The sequence below is a fragment of the Petaurus breviceps genome, unplaced genomic scaffold, assembly GCF_028583685.1.
Source record: "Petaurus breviceps papuanus isolate PSGF00001 unplaced genomic scaffold, PetGlider_PUasm1.0 90925, whole genome shotgun sequence".
Classification (NCBI taxonomy): Eukaryota; Metazoa; Chordata; class Mammalia; order Diprotodontia; family Petauridae; genus Petaurus; species Petaurus breviceps.
Genome location: NW_027187380.1, coordinates 10,626,369 through 10,650,312, shown reverse-complemented (window position 1 = coordinate 10,650,312; position 23,944 = coordinate 10,626,369). Strand labels below are relative to the sequence as shown.

General features: G+C 39.2%; 1 protein-coding gene across 3 annotated transcripts in view; it reads left to right on the top strand.

Moving 5' to 3' along the window:
• TEX2 (testis expressed 2) overlaps positions 1-23,944 on the top strand; it is a 172,902-nt gene that overhangs the window by 78,081 nt on the left and 70,877 nt on the right. For all 3 annotated transcript variants that reach the window (XM_069076292.1, XM_069076290.1, XM_069076291.1), the window contains 2 exons: positions 11,332-11,532; positions 12,608-12,950. In XM_069076292.1, the coding sequence (XP_068932393.1) occupies positions 11,332-11,532; positions 12,608-12,950 (544 nt within the window). The remainder of the gene's footprint in view (positions 1-11,331; positions 11,533-12,607; positions 12,951-23,944) is intronic.

Sequence of the window (23,944 nt, the reverse complement as noted above, 5' to 3'; positions counted from 1 at the left end):
CTAGGATTATTCTGATTTTGCATTACTACTAATGATTTGTAGTATTCTTTCATATGGACAATTTTACCTTGTAATTCTTTGGGAACTGTTTGCTCATATCCTTTGACTCTATACTTATCTGTTGAGGAATGGCTTTTAGCAGAGTGTTTGGCACATACTAAATGCTTCACAAATGCTTTTTTCATTCATATTTTGTTAGTGGCAAAGTCATAGAAGCTTTGCTTCTAGAGTTTAGGTGTAATGGTGGTAATATTGCATTTATCCAGACTGTCTAGCCCTGACTTCAATTTGTACAACCACAATCTTAGCTGGAAATAAAGGGTCAGCAAATGTGTTTGGTAGCAATAACACTGGACCGTTCTATTGCTGTTGTTTCAGACTGTGCCTTTAATAAGATGACTTGTTCTGAGCACGTGGGTGTTCATCATGAGACTTTCAGACATTCTCAGAACTCTGTGCATTTGTTGAGGCAAAAGGAGGATTAATATCCATCAAAGTTCTCTAATTCAGTGGCTTTTCTCTGTGTGCATTTCTGATCTCTTAGGGCTCTCTTTGGTCTGCTGATCTATAATCATCGTCTGATAGTTTGTTTAACTAATGGCTATTCCTCTATGTTAGTAAATTTTTAAAAATGAGCTTCATGAATTGTTAAAATGTCCCTTATGTTAGTAAATTTTAAAAAGTGAGCTTTATGAATTGTTAAAATGTCCCTTATTCCTTGGGAACAGTAATCTCAGGATGTTACTGCACTTCAGTAGTTCTCTAGGATGATAGGTTATCACAGCCCTAGGCCCAAGATCTCAGCTGAGTTCCTGTGTCCATTTCCTTCTAGAGAGAGAAAGAGGAATGAAGCAAAGAATCTAAAAATTCATTGCCTATTCTGCAAATGTCTCTATTTCTAAACCAGTATTAAAATTGAAGAAAATAAATATTGCTTTGAAGTTATTATCAGTATTTGATCAATGTTCCCATTATTTATAATAATTTTGGGCCATTAGCACTGTAGCAAAAAGTTCAAGCAGAGGAGAAACCTCTTCTGGCTTTTTGCTTCTGTGAAACGCAAGCTCTGGCTCTTCATCTTTCCTTGTGTTTAATCATTGTCCTTTATAGTTTGTAGTGCTGTCCTTATAGGCAGACTACATACTTCTAAATTGAGCAGGGAACTGAAAAGAAACCAGTGACCTTTTTTAAATGAAGATCATAAGATCAGTCTGCAGAACTAGACAGCTGTGGGCTTGCTGACTCTGGCCATTGTCTGGCGGCACTGGTTCACTGTCTTCCTTTTAACAGCTTCAGAGACAGAGAAACCAGAACTGTTTGATGGCTTAGCATGAGATAGAGTGCATATGTTTTTTTAAGATGCTAGGATTGTCTTTACTACCCATACGTTATATAATTTTGCAGCCAAAGAGCGGTAGAAAATCCTTAATTTTTAAGTGACTTTAAAAAATCATAGGGGGCACAGTGAGTCTAGAGCATCAGCCCGGAGTCGGGAGAACCCGAGTTCAGTTCCGGCCTCAGACACTTAACACCCACACAAAAATACTAGCCTTGGGCAAGTTACTTAACCCCAATTGTCCTCCAAAAAGCAAAAAAAAAAAAATCATAGTAAAGTATTTCAGGAATTTGGGGGTTGGGAGATGAGTGTATTAGGAAAGGGCACAGAGGGGCAGGTAAGAAGTCTTTCAGGTCTCTTCTGCCTCACAGAATTTTCTCTCCCATTTCCTAGCCTTTAACTTAGTCCATGGTGGTTAGGCTCCTAGCAAACTGATTTCCCCTGCCTAGGCTCACATAGGATTAAATCAGTTAATTAGTTTTTGAAGAGAAATCTCCCTTGCTGGTAGGAGAGCCTATAAAGAATGAAGGATCTGGCCCCAGGCCTCACTTTCTGCAGTTAGTTTCCTAGGTTACCAGGAGACTGGCAACTAGCATGGAATGAATAGTGTTTTACCCCAACATGCAGTAATAGAGGAGGGTATATTCTTTTGGAAGGAGGAGTGTGGCAACTGCCATCCTCACCCCACCCCAGGTGTAGCAACTCACAACCTGGTAACCACCTGTGGTTGTTGTCCTGAGGTTCCCCTCATAGTGGCACCCCTCTCCTGGCTCCCACCTTCCCCCAAATGTCACAGGGCTGAGGGCTAGACTGTCTGGGAGATGTGCCACTCCCTTCTGTTGTGCCTGACTGGCTTGGGGTCAGAACCCCCTCCTCAGCTGAATTTGCTTTGTAGTTAAAGCTGGCTATAATTGGCAACTAGCTCACCATCTTGTAGGTAGGCCAAGGCAACTTGCCTTCCGATATCTCCTGTTTCCCTGAACCCCAGCAGAAAGCATACCTCTTAGTAGGGGCCAGAGCTAGATTGGCTCAGTTCCTTGGGTTCAGAGATTTACTGTATTTTTTCTAATTCTCTCGCCCTCTGCCTTTGCCACCAGTTCTGGGTGTCCCTTCCTGGTGTGCACTTCCTTCTTTCCCTTCTACCCATATCTTTACGTATCCCTAATACTCTAGATAAGTGATCTCCAGAGTGATGCTGTACAGCCTGAAGTGATTATGGGATGACTCATGTGACCAAATTGAAAGTTGTGAAAATGGATCACATTCCTCCCTCCCATGATACAGTCAGGAGACTTGTTGCCTAACAGTCCTCCCTTCCCCTTCATCCCAATATTATACAGACTCCCAGCCTCTACTCTTTTGTGCCAGGCAACATCCATTCAAGCAGTTATAACCTAATCATGACATAGGCTTCCATAATAGCTCTTTTGTTGTTGTTGCTGTTTATTTAGTCATTTTTGAATTGTGTCCAACTCTTCCTGACCCCATTTGGAGTTTTCTTGGCAGAGATCCTGGAATGGTTTGTCATTTCCTTCTCCAGCTCATTTTACAGATGAGGAAACTGAGGCAAACAGGGTTAAACAACTTGCCCTGGGTCATACAGCTAAGTATCTGAGGCCAGATTTGAACTCAGGAAGATGAGTCTTCCTGATTCCATGTCCAGCACCCTGTCCTTTGTGCCACCCAGCTACCCTAACAATAGCTCTTCAGGTACCACTGAGAAAATCCTCGTTTCTCCTGTTTCTGTCAGGGTTACCATTCTTCCATTTACCCAGGTAAGTAACCTTGGTGTCATTCCCAGCTCCTTCATTCCATAAATCCAGTCAGTTGCCAAATCTTGTTGTTTCTGCCTCCCTTTCTCTCATATATGTCCTTTTTCTTCCCTGATACAGTCACCATCCTTACTTAGTCCTTCATCACCTGTCACCTGGATTATTACAAGAACCTACTAGTTGATCTTCCTGCCTCTCTCCTCTCCAGTCCAGTCTCTGCATAAATGCTGATGTGATTGTCCTAAAGGACAAAGTCTGATCATGTCACTTCACTATTTATTAAGATCTAGTGCTTCCCTGTTGTTTCCAGGATCAATGAGAAACTCCTTTGTTTATCTTTTAAAGCCCATCACAGCCCTCCCTCCTTTGTCTAATTCTCCCCTTCTTTCATTTTGTAGTACAGGGAAACTAGTGACTCCCCTCCTCTCTCCCCCCGCCCACTTCTGCCTCTTAGAATCCCTAGTTTGAATACCACCTTCTATATGAAACCTTATTTGATTTCTTCCCATTTCCTCATGGTCTCCCTCTCAAAATTGCCTTGCATCTATTCTGTCTACATTTATTGAAATATGTCACATCTCCCTTGACCAAATGCAGACTCCTTAAAGGCAGGCACTGTTTCCTTGGTGTCCTTATATCTCTAGCACCTAGCATAGTGCCTGGCCCAGAGGTAAGCACTTAATAAATGCTTGTGGACTACTTAATCATTGCAGAGAACTCCCTTATGGAGGAGATCAAAGATCTGTGTGAGCATTTGAGAGATTCACCTTCCAGTTTCACCATCTACAGACTAGATGAATCTACAGATTCATGAAACACATCACAGGAAGAATGTATGAATGAAGTGTTTAGTAAGAGCTTACTAGGTATGTGCAAAGCACTGTGCCAAGTGCTGAGGATATACATAGAAAAATAAGATAGTTCCTGCCCTCAAGGAGCTCACATTCTAATGAAACATAGAAGATTTCAGCCACAAGTCAGATGGAAAGATCCCAAATTAGAGTACAGTGGCAAAGCAGATGATAATGCCTCTTCTCTAGTGCCGTTTCTACTAGTTAAATCATATCAATTTCTGATGTTGTACCATTTGACACTGAGCTATAACGGAAGCATTGCTATTTCAAAGGCTTTTGGGTTCAGGGATCCTGGGATGTCTCCATAAGGGTCTGAGGGATAATGGTAGTGGTTTGGCCTGCCTGGCAAATACTGCCTCCTGTCTCTCCCTCAGGGTTTCTTACTGTTTTAGCTAAGCTGGCTTATCTACCCTCTGAATGGCACTTGGTTGGCAGTTGGTGGTGATGACTCAACTCTTGTCCAAGGAAGTTGCCTTCCTGGCCCATGGTATTGTGGGCTGCACAAAAAGCAGGACCAGTTCGCAGATTGCTGCTTTTACTGCTGTATTGGTGGCATTCTCCACAATTATTTCATGTCTTACTGATGGCTATGGGAACTGGACTGACTTGGGGGGCATTGCTGGTTCCATGGCTCTTAGCTTCAAGGTCTTGGGCTGTCTCCATCAGGGTCTGAGGGAAAAGGGTTGTCAGAGTAATGGTGATGGTTTGACTTCCTGTTTTTTCCTCAGGGTGCCTTTCAACTTGAGCTAGGCTGGCTTACCCTCCCTGTGAGTGGCATTTAGTTGGCAATTGGTACATAAGAAATATATTTGAGAAAAGATGTAAAAAGAGATACACAATATACTGTCAAAACATTTTTAGAGTTTTAAACTAAAGTATTGAGGAAAGTGCAAACATTTCACCATGAAGCATTTATTTATTTGGCAAGTGCTATCAAGGCAAACAAGAAACCTCCAAAAACCTTTAACCCCCAAATATTACATATACCAAGATTTTCTCCACACTTGCTGGTTATCTCCTGACAAGGTGCTTAAATGTCATACTTAAAGATGTTATGCGTTTTTCTTTTATGAAAAAAATTGTGTTCCAAATTTGCTAATGTTTTCTGTGATGGCAAATGACTGTATGTAGTTTGCTGCCTAATTTTCAAAAAATTAAGCATATCTAATTTGTTACTTAAAGTCAAAGATATTTTAAAAAAAAACTTTTCATTTATATCTTTTATTTTTGTATCACATTCATTTTCCAATATGCTTCTCCCCTCCCTCATCCAGAGCTCCATTCCTTATAACAAATAAAAAGGAAAGAAGGAAAAAAAGTCATTCTGGCAAACTAACCAACACATCATTCAAATTTAATAACATAGGTAGTGTTTACCTCTGCAAAGAGGAAGAAAAGGGAGGCCAAGCTTGGTCAGTATAATTGCATAGTGTTCACTATTGTGATTTTGTTGTTTGTTGTTCTTTCCATTTATGTTTTTTAGTAGTCTTACTGTATATGGTTTTCCTGGTTCTGTTTATTTCATTTTGTACTAAATCATATATACCTTTTAATGCTTCCCTGTAGTTATCACATTAATACTTTTCTACACTCCATCACATTCCTATACTTTAATCTCTTTAAACCATTCTCTAATCAGTGGATATCTCCTTTATTTCCAGTTCTAGAAGCTTAATAAATGTTTATTGGCTGACTGCTTAAAATATTTTGGTGTATGTTGGACTTTTCTTTCTACTTTCACCTCCTTAGGACTTATTCCTAGAGATGGGAACTCTGAATGAAAAAGGATATGTATGTTTTAGTCACTGTCTTAGTATTTGGGCCACTTCATAGCTCTAATAAATAGCAATTTGTTAGTGTGCCTGTCTTTCCATAATCCTCCAGCATTTACTATTCTAGTTTTTTTGTCACACTACTATAAATTTAGAGCTGGAAGAGACCTTAAAGACCAGTCACTCTAATCCCTTCAGTTTACAGATAAGAAAACTGAGACCCTGAGGATTTAAGGGACTTCCAGGTCAAAGAGATAGTGCTAGAGAGAGAGTGCTAGATCTGAACTTAGATTTCCTGATTCCAGAGCCAGTGAGTTCCCTTTCCATTGTTCCACACTGCTCCAATCTTTTCAGTTTTCTGGATTTGAACTCAAAGTTGTTTTGATTTGCATTTCTCAACTTACTGTGATTTGAAGCAATTTTTATGTGGTTCTTAATAGTTGTAATTCTTCTGAGAACTGTTTATTCAGATCCTTTGACTACTTATCCATGAGGAGTGGCTTTTAGCTTTATACATTCCTATTAGTACTCTGGATATTTTAGATCTCAAAGACGTTTTTAACAATGAGTGAGAAAGCTAATGCTTTTTTAAAAAATAATTTTTATTACTTCACTTATTATTTCTTTATTACTTTACCTACTAAAAAAAATTATTATTACTTTGACAAATACCAACATGTCTACAGTAACTTTAAGTGGAATTTCTCTTTCTATCTCTTGCTGTTGGACTTTTCTTAGTGAGTTTATTTATATCCTGCAACTTTGCTAAAGTTGTTTATTATTTCAAGTAGTTTTTTTTACTTGATTCTCTGGGATTCTTTAAAGTATATCATCATATCATCTGCAAAGAATAATAGCTTTGTTTCTTCTTTGCCTATCTTAATTCCTTCAATTTCTTTTTCTTTTTTTATTGCTAAAGTAAAATTTTCTAGTACCATATTGAATAAGTGGTGATAATGGACATCCTTGTTTCACCCCCTCCCCTCCCAATCTTATTGGAAATACTTCTAGCTTGTCCCCATTACATATAATGCTTGCTGGTGGTTTTAGGTAGATGCTATTTATCATTTTAAGGAAGACTCCATTTATTCCTATGCTCTCTAGTGCTTTTAATAGGAATGAGTGTTGTATTTTCTCAAAAGCTTTTTCTGCATCTATTGAGATAATCATGGTGTCTGTTAGTTTTGTTGTTGATATGGGCAGTTATGTTAGTAGTTTTCCTAATTTTGAACCAGACTTGCATTTCAGGTGTAAATCCTTTCTGGTCATAGTGTATTATTCTTGTGATAAGTTGCTACAATCTTTTTGCTAATATTTTATTTAAAATTTTTGCATCTATATTTGTTAGGGAAAACTGTTCATTTATATTATACAATTTGTTTGGTTTTTTAAAGTTTAGTACATTTAATGTGATAGTTACAAAATTGCCCTTTTTGTCTGGATCCCTTTTTAATTAAACTTCCTTTCTACTCTCTTTTCTGTATTTTTAAGTTTTATTTATACTCTTTTCTTTGTTTTCTTCTTTCTTTTTAACATCTCTGTCATTACGCCAAAAAAAAATTATTGGCCATATCTTAAAATGTATGTCTTACACTGTACCTGTAGTCTAACCCTCCCAACCAAGAGAGCAAGTGTCATAATTGTCTTCTGAAATCATTATTGGTTATTGTATCAACCAGAGATCTTAAATCCTTATGAGTTATTTTCTGTAAAGTCACTATAGAATTTGCTTTACTGGTTCTGTTCACCTTACTCTGTGTCAGTTCACATAAGTCCTTCTAGGTTTCTCTAAATCTGTCCCTTTCATCATTTCTCATAGCACAATGATATTCCATTTTTTATAATTATTCCATAGCTGTGACAGAGTGCTCCTATTTTTTTTTTAAGCAATTGGGGTTAAATAACTTGCTCAAGGTTACACGGCCAGTTATTTCTGAGTGTGGTGCTAAGTATCTGAGCCCAGACTCGATCCCAGGTCATCCCGACTCTGGGACCGGTGCTCTTACTCACTGTGCCACCTGGCCATCCCGAGTGCTACTATTAAACTTTTGTACAGATGTGCCCTTTTCCAGTTTCTCTAACCTTTTGAATGTATAGTATTAGTAATGGTGTTGCTATATCATATTGTGTGCACTATTTAGTAACTTTAGGTAAAGTTCTAAATTAATTTCCAGAAAAGTTAAACCAGTTTACAGCTTTACCAGACATTGCATTGGTATGCTTGTCCTCTAATAGCCTTTCTAGCAATTACCATTTCCCACTTTTGTAATTTTTACTAATCTTATGGGTGTGGGATAGAATTTCAGAGTTATTTTATTTGCATTGCTTTTATTAATGATTTGGAATGTTTTTTCACATGCTTGTTGATATCTGTGTGTGTGTGTATGTATATACACAAATACAAACATATCCTTTCATGATCCTAAGACAACATAAACTATAATCCAAGAAAGGGTCTTTGAAGGAAAAACTCAAACTTAAATGGAGACTTAAAAATATAATCCTTTTTTATTTTTTTGCTTTTTGGAGGGCAAATTGGGGTTAAGTGACTTGCCCAAAGTCACACGGCTAGTTTTTGTGTTAAGTGTCTGAGGCTGGATTTGAACTCAGGTCCTGCTGACTCCAGGGCCAGTGCTCTATTCACTGCGCCACCTACCTAGCCGCCCCTTAAAAATATAATCCTAAAGAATGTGACAATAAATAATTTACATGATATTCTTGGGATTCAGCCAAAGCAGAACACATCAAAGAATGAAACTTAAAACCAAAAAATAACCTTAGAAAACCAATACATCTAATAATACCAACTAAACAGAAAAGCACAAAATCCCTCCTCCCAACCCTCCCCCCCCATTGACTCCTACTTTTATTTATCAATTCAGCCTTTTCTGAATCAGCTCTTATAAGTCTTCCCAGGTTTCTCTGAACCTCTTGCTTTCTTCATTTCTTATAGGGTAGTAGTATTCCATTACATTAATATGCCATAAAATTTGGTCAGTCATTTCCCCAATTGATAAGCCATCCCTTAGTTTACAGTTCTTTGCCACTACAAAAAGATCAATTATAAATATTTTTGAGAGTTCTTTTCCTCTTACTTTGATTTCTCTGCAGAGTGGAGAGCCTAGTAGCTCTATCTCTCTATCAGAGGGTATTCAGAGTTTAGTAACGTTTTGGATGGGGAGACAAAGTGGATGGAGGGCCAGGCTTGGAGTCATCTTCCTGAGTTCAAATCTAACCTCAGACACTTACTAGCTATGTGACCCTGGGCAAGTCACTTCACCATGTTTGCCTTAGTTTCCTCATCTGTAAAATGAGCTGAAGAAGGAAATGGCAAACTACTCCAATATCTCTGCCAAGAAAACCCCAAATGGGGTCACAAAGAGCCAGACATGACTGAAAACAACTGAGCAACAACAAATTTTTTGGACGTGGTTCCAAATTGTTTTCCAGAATATCTGTACCAATTCCTACCTTTTCCAGTATTATGTTAATGTACCTATTTTCACCACCCCTTCAAAATTTGTTATTTTTCTTTTTTTCTAGTTTATGTCCATTTTTAAGTCTTGGAATGTAATTGTCCCACTTCAAAAGATATTAGAGTTACCATTGAATCCTTTTTTTTTTTTTTTGGTAACATCTTGTTGGTCAGATCCATGATTCATCTAATACTGAGTCCTTGGTTTGGAATTTAGCTTCTAACTAAGTTGTCTAACTTCTAACTTAACTTGTCCCTGTGGGCAAATATGATCTGTTTCATGGTGGAGTTTCCAGGGATGCATGGTAATAAATAGTGAGGGTTATTCATCTAGTATATGGCAAGGAATGCTGAAAAATCACTGAAAAATGTGTATTTATTGTGTAAAATCAGAGGCCATAATGATAGCTTTATATATCTTCCACCAATTCATAGTTTACCTAGAGATGAGCAAAGAATTTATTTGACAAATAAAAAGTATGATCAAGGTTTGGATGAATATTCCTCTCACTGAGTTGTTTCCTCCTTAGAAAGTCTGAGTATGGAAAGATTGCTATAGTTAGTAGAACAAAACTTTCATGCATGTCTCTACTTCCTGACATACTTATCAAAAAGATATCTCCTTCAAACTTGTGCTTGAGTTAATGAAAACTGCCATTCCCACAAAAGAGGTATTCTCAAATATTCAATATGAAAATATACTAAGAAATTCAGTGATCATCAACTTCACTTATTAACAGAATTCCAGGATGTCAGAACTGGGAAGCACCTTAGATACAATCTCATCCAACACCTTCATGTCACAGATGAGAAAGCCATGGCTCAGAATGGTAGCAGGATGTGCCCAAAGCCACACAGCTGAGCTTTCAGAACTTAGAACTCTTAAGATAGCCAACCCAGTTATTATGGTGATGAGAATATTTCCTTCCCCTCTTTTTCTGGTAAAAACCTTAAGGTTTACAAAGCACTTTCCTCAGGATACCTATGGTAGGTAGTTAGTACTGGTATCATTATCCCATGTTTATAGAGATGAGAAAACCCACAGAACTTAAGTGACTTCTCCATGGTCATTCTAGACTTCAGTTTCAGTTGGTCAGTAAGCATTTATTAAGTACTTTGTTCTAGGTGCTGTGCTAAGTGCTGGGGTACAAAGAAAGGAAAAAAAACATAGTCTGTACACTCAAAGAATTCATGTTCTAATGGAGTAGACATGTAAATAACTAGGTACTAACAAGATATATGGAGAGTAGCAGATAAAAGCTTTATGGGAGCAGTTAGAGTGACCAGCAAAGATCTCCATAGAAGGTACGATTTAAACTGGGTCTTGAAGGAAGCCAGGGAAGTAGAGGTTGTAGAAGTAAAAGTAGAGGTGAGGAGGGAAGAGCATGCTGGACATGAGGACAGCCTGGGCAAAGGCACAGAGATAGTGTCACTGGAGTATGTGTAGGGGAGTGAAAGGTAGGAAGCAGCCAGGCTATAAATGGACTTTATATTGGATACTGGAAGTAATCGGGTATCGCTGAATTTGAAGGGGTGTAGGGGGTAGAGAGAAGGGTGACATGGTCAGAAATCACTTTGACAGCTGAATGGAGGATGGATTGGAGTGAGGATAGACTTGAGACTGAGAGAAGAGGTAGAAGACTTTTCTAAAAAGTCCAGGTAAGAGGTGACAAGGGCCAGAACTAGGTTTGTGGCTATGTAAATGGAGAGAAGGCCAGTTTCCTCATTCATGAAATAATGAGGTTTGTCTAAGGACCTCCCAAACACTAGAATGCTATGTATATAAACTGTGAATTCAGTCTGGGCCACAGTTTCCTCATTTGCAAAACAAACAAACAAATAGGGTAGAAACAAATAATCTGCAAGGTCTTTCTAGCTTATAACATTCTGTATTTACATTACATGATTCTGTGATCCTAAAGGGTTTTTTTGGGGGGAGGATGACCCCCTTTTCACCTATTAATCAGTGTTTGCAAAATTGTCTTATTTTGATTTTTCTTATGGGTAAAGAATCATATCACTTTAGGGGGAGAACCAGCACCTCTTAAGCAATTTCAACTTTTTTATATTTTAATCAGATTTCCAGTTGTGCAGATGTTAATGGAACTCTGTTGTCTACTAGGGATGGATGAATGAGATCTACAGCTATGACCCAGAGACGTACCATGCAACTTTGACACATTCAGTCTTTGTTCGACTTGAAGGTGAAACCTTGAGGCTTTCAAAGCCCAATAAAAATATATCCAGAAGGGCCAGCTACAATGAGACCAAACCTGAAGTCACCTATGTCAGCCAGAAAATCTACAATCTTTCAGACAGTAAGGTGAGCTCTAGGAATTTTTGAACTGAGAATATTGATGAAAATGTGTTGCTTTATAATATTTCTCCCTGTGATATTTTATCTAAAAAGTGCTTTTTAAAAATATTGGTATAATTTAATATACTTCTGTCAGTTTCAGGGATATTATTACTCTTTAGTAGAACAAAAGGAAATGATGTGTGTGTATGGGAGACTTAGAAAGAAAAAGGCTCTGTCAGTATGAATGTGACAGATATGTTCTATAGCTTTGCATTTTGCTGTATGTCCTAGAAGCTTGCAAAATTAATTCCTTTTCATTTTCATAAAATATAGGTCTTTTTTCCCTTTGAGCATCATTCCCCAAAGAATGGTCTTTGCAGTTAAGTCTGGGAACTGTTGCTCTGATTGAGCCATAGTTTTTTGAGATGACAAAAATCTGTCTAAAATTTGTCTTGGGGTTTGTCCTTCCCCCCCCCCTTTTGGTGGAGGAAGGTAGGGCAGTTGGGGCTAAGTGACTTGCCCAAGGTCACATAACTAGTAAGTGTTAAGTGTCTAAGGCTGGATTTGAACTCAGGTCCTCCTCACTCCAAGACTAGTGCTTTGTTCACTTCGCCACCTAGCCACCCCCAAGGGTTGTCCTTTTTAAGTTGGTAATTTCCTATCCAGAGTTCTGGAGTCTGGTGGTGAGGCATTTTTGTATGTTTTAAATGCGTAATCTAGCATAGATGTCATACATAGTGATGATGGTAAAATTTGAAATATGATGTGGGAAACAGTGGATTTTTCCAATGGTTTTTGGTAAAGAATCTGAAAACTATTAAAAAAAACCAAACAACTTAGTATTTGTGCTGTTTTGAAGGCTAATATTAAGCCTTCAATTTGCACGTGTCCAAGCTTTGCAATCATATTGAAGATTATCAATGAAACTCACTAGACTGGAATGCGAACTGCTCTGGGTCTTTTGTCTAATATCAAGTGTACCTTAAGGGGATGTGTTGTAATTTTTTTCCTCTTGCTAACTTATGTTATATAAGATGTTAATGCATTATGCAGACTTTACCTTGCTATATATAAATCACCATTTCCTTTTCTTCTTTAGATTTATCTTGTTCCCAAGAGTTTGGCTCGAAAACGCATTTGGAATAAAAAGTACCCTATTTGTATTGAAGTCGCTAGACAAGATGACTTTATGTCCAAGGCCCAGCCTGATAAAGATGTTTCAGAAGAAAAGACTTTATGTGAGAAAGACTCAGGTAGTGAAGAACATAGGAAGCTAACCCTTTCTTCAGATGGAGGAAAATCCACAGGCCAGAAGGATCAGATACTATATCTCTTTGGGAGGACTGGCCGAGAAAAAGAAGAATGGTTTAGGAGATTTCTCTTGGCATCCAAGTTGAAGTCTGAAATCAAGAAACCATTTAGTGTCTCTGGCAACCCACCAGGTACTGACATGCCTATTTTTGTTTTTGTTTTTCTTGGTGCTAATAGTATTTTAAATGATCTGTGTGACAGTCTAGGAAAAATGGCATTTCTTAATGAAAGAAATTTCATCATGACTGAGCTGATTTCAGTCTACCACATATGTATACCTATTCATCACATAGTGTATTTCACACTTTACCCTGGTAATTACCTCAGCTGGGCCCTCATATGTCTTTGTTAAGTCTCCCGCTTTCCACAGTGATGGTTCTAAATCTTTTCCTTGCTCTTAAAGTCCCCAGCCTCACTTGGAGCATATGTCCCTTGCCTCCCACATCACTGAAAGATTGAAGTGTTCCAACTTCCCTCCTCCACTCCTCAGAATTTCAAATCATCGTCCATTCTCTTTTTCTCTTTCTATGGAGAAACAGATATCCCTGTTCTTGCTGAGATAGTCTGTATAAATGTTTTGGAAACTTTCAAGTGCTGTATCATCATTCCCCCCAACTCCTTAATCTCACAGTCAGATCTCTTTTAAAAATGGTCTCTATCTAATACTTCAACTTCTTTATCTCCCATTTTCTACCCAGAATCTTGCAATGTGGCCTAAATGCTAAAGCAGTCCTTGTTCCTCTCCTTCTGCCAACTATAATTCTCCTTTCCACTTCAGACTTTGTAAAGTATCTAATCCTAAATCTTATACACAGGCCTCAGTGAGCTGTTATTGGCTTCCTTGGTGTCAATTCTGCCCCCATGAAGTTGACACAGCAGACCTTTGTCTTCAGTCCCAGGACTTTCATGTTTCTTTGTTTATTTTCTAAACTTCCCTGATCACTGAACTCTAGTCCAAGGCATTAAGACTCTTGGACTGTTCTTGGTTCATAAGGGAAGAGATCTGTTATGCCCTCTCCCTAATTACCATCTCCTCTTACAGCCCTTGGCACTGTAATTAGATGCCCTGGTCTAGCATTTGTCCCCTCTTTCCCTTCTATCCCATGCTACATACATATACTTATGGTCAGATATGATATACCAGGATAACATAGTTACAAATGAATATTTAAAAAAAAATTTACCTTGTCCCAGTTTAGATGGTACATGTCTCATTCTATTCATTATCGTAATCAAATTATATATAATTATAACTACAATTATATAATATAGTTATTGCATAACTTATGACATTGATTATAAATTATACAATTTTAATGACTTATATAATAGAATTATGTACATTATTATTATTCCATACTATTCTGTGGTTTTAGGACCATCCTGATTTCTTCTAGATCGACTAACTTCTCCATGAGCTGTATATGAGAATGGTGTCTTCTGGCTAAAACAACTACATGTTGGCCCACCTGGGCCTAATTTCACTAGCTTTTTTAACAGTCCCAGGCTTTTTCTCAGGTAGCACAGAAGCCTTTTGCTTGAATGATGTGGGGTGTTGTTTTTTTTTTATTTGCTATTCTAATGACTTAGTTCGCTACTTATCTCTTTCCTTCCCTGCCTCAGTCACATCAAGAGAAAACAAAGAAATAGGGGCGGCCAGGTGGCACAGTGAGTAACAGTGCTGGCCCCAGAGTCAGGAGACCTGGGATCGAATCCGGGCTCAGATACTTAGCACCACACCCAGAAATAACTGACCGTGTAACCTTGAGCAAGTTACTTAACCCCAATTGCTTAAAAAAAAAGGAAACAAAGAAATACAACTGGTAGTATATTCTTATAAACAATGCCCCCAAACTAAGAACAATTAACCTTAATAAGCTCAAAATTTATAAAATAGAAACCCTTCCCTTATAGCATTTTGTTTGTTCTTATATATTTACACATTACTTTCTATTTTAGTTAAATGTGTTTGTCTTGTCTCTCCCCTACTATACTAGAGTGCTTCTTAAAGTGCTGAAGGGGTCGCAAGTAGGAAAGGCTTAAGAAGCTCTGTAACTAGATTATAAGCTCCAGTGAGGTCAGGAACCTCTTTATATTTCTCCCAGCTCCTGGCACAGTGTTCTGCATATTTTGTTGTTGTTGTTTAGTTGTTTGTTGGTTTTTGTTTTAATTGTTTATTCATGTCAAAGTCTTCATGACCCTTTTTTGGTGTTTTCTTGGCAAAAATTCTGGATTGGTTTGCCATTTCCTTCTCCAGCTCATTTTATAGATGAGAAATCTGAGGCAAACAAGGTTAAGTGACTTGCCCAGGGTCACACAGTTCTGCATAGACAAGCAAAATTATACATTCCACTATTGAGTTCAGGTATAGTTTTTCTGTTCTAAAAATTATTTAAACATTGGTAGAGCTAATTGGACTTCTGTTGATATGCTAGCACTTTATTTGAACTTTAAAAATATTTGAAACTATTATAACTTTTCAGATCAATGGAAAAACTGAGGTAGGGTCCTGAAACTAGAACCAGAGTTCAAGTTCCTTGTCCCTTTTAGTATACACTGACAGGGCAGTAGATAGAGTGCCAAGCCTGGAGTCAGGACAGCGCAAATCTAGCCTCGACCCTTACTAAATAAGTAAGTAACCTAACCTCTCTTTGGTTCAGTTTCCTCAACTGTAAAACGAAGATAATAAAAGCACCTAACTCTCAGGGTTGTTGTAAGGATCAGGTGAGATAATATTTGTAAAAAGCACTTTAGCACATAGGAAGTGCTAGCCTGACACATAGTAGGTGTTACATACATGCTTATTCCCTTTCCTTTTTTAATTTATTAGATTTATTTTAACACATGTTCATCTACTACACAGGCTAAGCTAGGTGCTTTATGAAATACACACACGCACACACACACACACACACACACACACACACACACACACACACAACTGTGTCCCAAGGAGCTTAGTTGGAGAGATAAAATGTATACATGAAATAGTTTATAATATAACAGTCAATTCAAATTACAAAACAGATGGTACAGAGCAAAAGTGCTATAGGAGTTCAGGGAAGTATAGGGAAGAGTATAGGGAAGAGATCAGTGGCAGAATTGTTAAGGAGAAGGTTGTTGAATGAGGATTTGGAGACGGAGGAGGGGAGAGCAGGAGAAAACTTCCCAGGTAAAGGGAATGATGTATGAGCATGAGGTGTTTTGGAACAAACCTTCAGCATCATGTATGAACCTGACTGGGAAAGGTAGGATTAGTCATAGGAGTAGTGGTTGGGAGGGGATATCCAGAGAACAAAAACGATGACACCCTAGTGGTAACAAATGGGTACCACAAACAGACCATTTGCTGTGGCATTTAACAGCACGAGTTTTAGGTGAATGACCAAGGGAACATGGTTTTTACTAAGTAACCTTAGCCTTGATCCTTTCACATCAAAGTTATGGAAACAGATGGGACGGTGTCAGCATTCTGCAGAAATTGTGCTATATTTGTTGTTTTGCTGGAATCTGTGTGTGTGTGTGTGTGTGTGTGTGTGTGTGTGTGTGAAATGCAAGCTACTTTCCCTGCCAAAAGAAAAGATAAAAGTGCTCGAAGAATGTCTCTATGTTTGTCCTTATTAGCAAGTATAGAGTTCCTGTAGAGGATGGAAGAAATTCTTCCTAAGAAGGAAGAAAAGGTCTCTGATATGACAAAGGAGAATATGCCTTAAGAGATAATAGGAGAAAGTTATACAGAAGAGAAAGGGGAAAAGACAAAAAAATGTTGAACCCCTGGAGCTCTATAATAGTATATAATGTACGTATAATAGTACATAGTAATAATAGACAGCATATATTATAATACTTTATAGCTTATGACTCTGTTTGGCCCTTCTGAGAAAGAAACAGTGTTCTGTGCTCCACAGAATGGAGGGAGGCTTCACCAGCACCATTGATTATAAGGAAATTCCTTTAGATAACCCTAGGAAGAAGAGATGCACCCCTTTGTGTTGCTGATTCCATGGTGGGTAGTACCGAGGCTGTTAAATTTACCCTTATGTGGTTAATCAGAAGGAATACTGTCTTCTTGGACCATGTATCCAGGATATGTCCTGTGACCCATGGATACTAATCAGACTGACCTGTGGAGACTGAAGGATGTAGGAACACAGATAATGGATTCATTATGTTTTCTAACTGGTGGTTTATTGATAGGGCCTGGATATGTGGTGCAGTGAATAGAGCACCAGCCCTGAAGTCAGGAGGACCTGAGTTCAAATCCAGCATCAGACACTTAACACACTTACTAGCCATGTGACTTTGGGCAAGTCACTTAAGCCCAATTGCACCCCCCCCCCAAAAAAAAAAAAGGAAGGGAAGGGAAGAAGCATTTATATAGCTCCTCCTTTTTTCCAGGTACTGTGCCAAGTGCTTTTACAAATATTGCCTCATTTTATCAACAACCCTAGGAGGTGGGTATTGTTATTATTTTTATTTTAAAATTGAAGAAACTGAGGCAAACATGACTTATCACACAGTTAGTATCTGAGGCTAGATTTGCGTGATCTTTCTGACTCCAGGCCCAGTGCTCTATCAAAAAGAAATGCCCTCCACAAATGCAAGTTTATGCCTTCTTTGCAAGGCATTAAGGGTTAATGGGTTAACCCTTTATTAGGGGTTAATAGGGATGACAGTTCTAGGCTTAAAGGGTTGCCAGTAGACTAAGATGTTAAATGATTTGCTCAGTGTCACACAACTGGGCTGGGTCAGAGGTTGGGACTTCATCTTAAGTCTTCCTGGTTCCTAGGCCAGTGTTCAGCCTACTCAGCTGGACTTCCTGATGAGGATTTCAAAAGTAAATGGGGATTCTGGGAAGTGAGTAGCTACATATATAGTGTCAAAGAATAGAGTTTAATTTTCTGGACCACAGCTTAAGATAACAATAACACAATGTTTGTTGGGCTTTTAGCTAATGATAGTTTGCCTCATAAGACCTAGAAGAACATGGTTGTCCATAGTCTTCAATCAATATGACTTGAGACTGAAAATGGAAGAGAAGGGAGAAAAATGTAAATGTGGCTACTTTGGAGGAAATTAGTCATGACACAGAAAAAAATCAATTCAGCAAGTGCTTATTAAGCACCTATTTATGTATTAGGCACTGATGTAAGTGCTGGAAATATAAAGATAGATACCACACCACACTACTCTCAAGGAACTCAGAACCTAATTAATGGTTAGAAGGACAAGCACACAAATAACTATGATCATAGGATCACAGATTTTTACAGCTAGAAGAAGCCTCAGAGAAAGAGATAAATACAAAGGAGAAGACCAGGCAAAGTACTGCAAGAAATATGAGAAGGGAAAGGGTTTGGGAGGTTTATAATACTGAAGGGAATAACCACTAAAGCACAAGAGGGAATAACAGGGAAAAGGATTTGAATTATACTTATGGCCTCAGATTCTATTTGCAGGGAGTCAAGTGAACCCTAAGATTTTAATGCAGAGTAGGTAGTAATCCAAGCTCAGAGGTCAAAGACAGTTGAAATGGAATTCATGTCTAGAATACAGCAATGGAAAGATAGACCTTCTTCAAAACAGAATAGACGGGGCAGCCAGGTGGTGCAGTGAAAAGAGCACCGGTCCTGGAGTCAGGAGGACCTAAATTCAAATCCGGCCTCAGACACTTAACACAAAAACTAGCCGTGTGACCTTGGGCAAGTCACTTAACTCCAATTGCCCTCCAAAAAGCAAAAAAACAAAACAGAACCAGAATAGTCAGTAGAGTAACATAGACCTAGATTCAAAGAAATGTGGGAACTGACATAGAGTACTATGAAGAGAATTAGAACATGTTATAAACAATAGCCACAGTAACATAAAGGAAAACACCTGTGAAGGACTTAAGAGCTCTGATCAATGAATGACCAGTCACTACTGCAGAAGAGCAAAAATCAAGCATTCTTCCTATTCTTGGTAAGGAGGTGATGGAGTGACTCTACTCAGTAGAGGTTCAGAATGAAACATATGTTTTAGATAGGGTCAATGTGTGAATTTATCTTGCTTGACTATGCTTGGAAGGGAGGGCTTTTATTTGAGGGGAGATTTTCTGGGAGAATGGGTGTGTAGTTACTGTGAAGAAAAGAGTACATAGAAGACAGCAGAAAGAAGTTCAGAAGGCAAACAAGGTAATGTTGGTACTATTGTGTTAAACTTGATATATGCCATAAAAACAAGCCGTATGTAATAGAGATCCACATTTATAATCCTCTTTTTCTGTTATTCATATATTGAATTATTCATGTTTGTCAAGTTCATAATTTAAAAAAAATAAGACCTATGTGGAAATCTATAAATTTAAAATGGGGAGCTTGGAGGGCAAGGTATTTAGATGAAGAAAGAGACATAATTCAGCAGACTACCTCTCTTGATGGAATAAATGAATGATGAGCTCCTAAGGTCACAAAACTGTATTAGGATCCTTTGTCATCCAGGAATCTACCATTTTGATGAAAGTTTAGCACACACTGTTAATTTCAAGTCAGTCTCTCTTACTTAGTGAAATTAGGGCTGTTTCTTTCTTGCTTCCAGTCTCTTCTAGTCCCCAGTGACCTCACACCACCCACAACCAGTCCCCAAAATGGCACAGATATGATATTAAGAAACCCAGATCAAGAGGTTGAGAGTACCTTCAGAGTATCTGAAAGGTATGAACCCTAAGTTCTCAGGAATATGCCACTGCCAAGAAGCATAACCAGACGGGACTGAAGAAGGTTCCATCAGTGCCCAAGTAGAGACAATCAAGACCCTCAGTGCCTCTACATCCTCGCTCCTCAGGCCCAAGATCACTAACCCTGCCTCCGAGGCTAACAGAACCACTTAACCAAAGGATACTAAGCCTGTTGGTCCCCAGGTCTCTCCCCAAGCCTAATCCCTGAGCAGTCACAGACTGTTATCAGGGCCACCAACCCCATTAATTCCAAGGTTACAAAACTTACAAGTTGCTAACATGGCCAAACCCCAAATTCTCAGTGCTAAGACCTTCCCTAGCCAAGGCAACTGACTCCTAAGCATTCAAAATAGATGCTTCAAGACAGAAGGACTTGTTTAAACCTTAAACCACAGATGTTTGATTTGTTTCATTTAGTTTCATATTTCCTAGCCAGAACATCATTGTTCACTGTTCAAATAAAGGAAATAGTGAGGCACAAAGTGGGGGGGAAGGGGAGTCATAGTAAGTTCGGGGTGACTTCCTGAAACAGTTCTGACGTAACTGTCTGCTGTGCCACTCCATCAGAAATCTCTCTTCAAACTAATTCCGGTATTTCACTTGTATTCCACTTAGAATAACTTCATAGCATTTGACCGTACAAGAATTCAATAGTACAGATAGCAAGTCCAAAGCAGCATTAGTAATAATTCTTTTCCCTAAAAGCCTTAAAGAGTATAGCATTAGGTTAGGAAAAGCTATGGGTTTGGGATAACCATATTTTAAAGGCATCCTAGCTTCCTGACAATGAGAGTTAGTTTGCCCTGGAAAGAAAAAAAGTTATTTACCAATCCAGTGTACCTGCCAGCCAAACATGATGTTTTTGTTTTGTTTTGTCTTTTCAAAAAGGTTCTTCCACTCCTATAAGCCCATCATTATGGAATCAAAATTTAGGTGTTTTTTGCCCAGGTTGTAGGAATTTAATTTGAGGTGGGAAATAGAGATATTGTTGTAACATCATTGATTGGTTCTTCTGATGGGGTGCTTGGGTGCCTGTGCTTGGACCACAACTCCAAGATCACATTTCTCCCTAGCCTCAAAACACTGTCCCTGGCAGTTTCTCCCCAGCCCAAAGACACTGTGCCTAGTAATTACTCATGAGTGGGCCCCAGCAGAACACTTATCTCTCTCCCTGGTACAGTAGCACACTGCACCTATAGGATTTATTAGTTTGAACTGACTTTGTACTGGCTCATATAAAGATATTTAGTACACATTGGACTATCTATACCATCTCCCTACCTCATTATATGCATCCTGGACTCCTCATTATGTGTATCCTAGACTTTAGACATATGTATAGTCTTTACATTTATCTTGTCAAAACAAGACATTGATGGGAGCAGCCTAGGTATTTCTTAGTCAGCCCTGTCTATTAGTTGACTTAGTGATATTTCAGGCCTAAAACCATACCTCCATGTATCCCCCTTTGGGCTGTTTCCCAGTGAACTCTGGGTAAAATACCTGCGCAGTAGATGCTAAAAGTGTATGTTCCTTTAACAACTGACCATTCCTTAGCCATTCCCTGATCCCACCTTGAAACACCTAGTTAGCTTATTTGGCACTTGTTCTACTATAGTTTATCCTATATAAACTTTAACTATAAGGTCTCAGGTTCCCTAAGAATTTTTGCCCGATGAAAGTGTAACAATAAATCTTTACCACCTTGACTTAAAGAATGCTTGAGTCCCTGAATTTATTCCAGACGACCCTGTCTGGGAACTCCAGTCGTTGGGGTTCCTGTATCTCTCCAACCCCATCACTTTCAAGACTGAGCCTGAAAGTCACAGACTACTCTTTCATAGGCTTTATGGTACAAAGCTCCAACTATGAGCCTGAGTCAAGGTCAGAGAAATTTGCATTATTCAAAAAGTATAGCAGCTAGGCCCATGACCTAGCAGGCAGGGAACTTTCTGATTCAAAAAGGAACAATAGTGGGATGTCAGAGATATCCTGGTTCTGCTTTTTCTCCCAGCCTTCCCAGAAATCTACATTCATATCTAACAGCCTCAAATTTGAATGTGCTGGGGGTCGGAGCCAAGATGGCAGAGTAGAAGCACGACCTTCCCGCGGCTCTGGCTTCCACCTTCCCCAATCCATGTAAAAAGGGGACTCTAAACAGATTTTGGAGCTGCAGAACCCACAAAATGACACAGAGAAGCTAACCTCCAGCTGAGGACAGCCTGGCAGGCCGGCAGGAATCGGCCAGCACAGCACTCTGGGAGCCCAGCCCAGCCCAACGCTGAGGCTTTAGCCCCAGGGCGGGCCTGACCAGCCCCCCAGCCAGAAGGACTCCAGATCAGCAGCAGCTGTGGCCCTTTCCAGATTTATCAATACATAGATGTGAAGGACAAGGTGAGAGGCCAGTGCAGTCTGGATTTTGGGACCCAGTAAGTGGGAGTGCGTGGCTTTTACCCCCGGGGCGAGAAACCGCTGAGACGCCAGCACAGCCAGCCAGCGCCATGTGGTGGTTTCAGCTCCTGGCCTGCAGAGTGTAGGGGGACCAAGCACCAGTCTGAGGGGTAATCGCTCTTGCTTTAACCTGCTTGGATCCGGATTGCAGTCTAGGGTGGAGGTCCTGGGGTGTGTGTCCAGCTTGCCAGAGCGTGTGGAGACTTCAGAGAGGGCACCCATCTAATACCTTCGGCAGCTGAGAAAACCCCAGCGTTTGGGACAAAAACTCCCCTGTCTGGTGGCAGAGTCCTACTGTGGCAAAAAGCCCAAAAGTCATATAATTGAGTGGCAAAATGAGCAGGCAAAGGAAGCAAAGCAGACAGAAGATTCCAACATTACACTCCTATTTTGGGGACAAGAAGGAGCAAGGCATAGAACAGGAGGAAAACAGTGAAGTCAGAACTCCTGCACCAAAAGCTTCAAAGGAAAATACAAGCTGGTTACAGGCCATAGAGGACCTTAAGAAGCAGATAAGAGAAGTGGAGGAAAAATTGGGAAGAGAAATGAGAACAATGCAAGAAAATTATGAAATGAGAGTCAACAGCCTGACTGAAGAAAATAATACCTTAAAAAACAGACTGACTCAAATGGCAAAGGAGGCTCGAAAAGGCAATGAGGAGAAGAATGCCTTAAAAGGTCGAATTTGCCAGATGGAAAAAGAATCTCAAAAGCTCACTGAGGAGAATCATTGCTTCAGAATTAGATTGGAGCAAATGGAAGCTAATGACTTTATGAGAAATCAAGATGCTGTTAAACAGATCCAAACAAATGAAAGAATAGAAGGCAATGTGAAATATCTCATGGGAAAAACCACTGACCTGGAAAATAGATCCAGGAGAGATAACTTAAAAATTATTGGACTACCAGAAAGCCATGACCAAAGTAAGAACCTAGAAATCATCCTCCAGGAAGTTCTCAAAGAAAACTGCCCTGATGTTTTAGTACCAGAGGGCAAAATAGAGGTTGAAAGAATCCACTGATCACTTCCTGAAAAAGATACCAAAAAGAAAACTCCTAGGAATATTATAGCCAGGTTCCGGAATTCCCAGATTAAGGAGAGAATATTACAAGCAGCCAGGAAGAAACAATTTGAATATTGTGGAAACATAATCAGGATAACCCAGGATCTGGCAGCTTCTACACTGAGGGATCGAAGGGCTTGGAATGTGACACTCCGGAGGTCAAGGGAGCTGGGACTAAAACCCAGAGTCACCTACCCAGCAAAACTGAGTATCATGTTTCAGGGGAAAATATGGTCATTCAGTGGAATAGAGGACTTTCAAGCATTCTTGCTGAAAAAACCAGAGTCGAATAGAAAATTTGACACTCAGATACAAGAAGCAAGAGAAGCATGAGAAGGTAAACAGGGAAAAGAAATCATAAGGAACTTATCAGAGTTGAACTATTAACATTCCTACATGGAAAAACAATAATTGTAATTTATGAAACTTTTCTCAGTAGTTGAAGGGATTAGAAATATATATATATATATATATATATATATATGTGTGTGTGTGTGTGTGTGTGTGTGTGTGTGTGTCTATATATGAGGGTATATGGGCATATGAATACATATGTGAATGTTTGTATACATAGATAGAGGGCACAGGACCAGTTTAACAGGAAGGGATGATACTTAAAAGGTGAAATTAAGAGGTGAGAGGAATATAATGAGAGGAGATGAGGAGAGACAGATTGGGGCAAACTATCTCATACAGAAGAGGCAAGGGAAAATGGTTACAATGGAGGGGAAGAATAGGAAGGCAAAAGGGAATGGGTCAACCTTATTCCCATTGAATTTGGCTTGAGGAGGGAGTGAAATACACACTAAATAGGGGATCTCACCCTCCAGGAGAATAGGGAGGGAAGGGGATGAGAGGGGGGATGATGGAAGAGAGGGCAGGCTGGGGGGGAGGG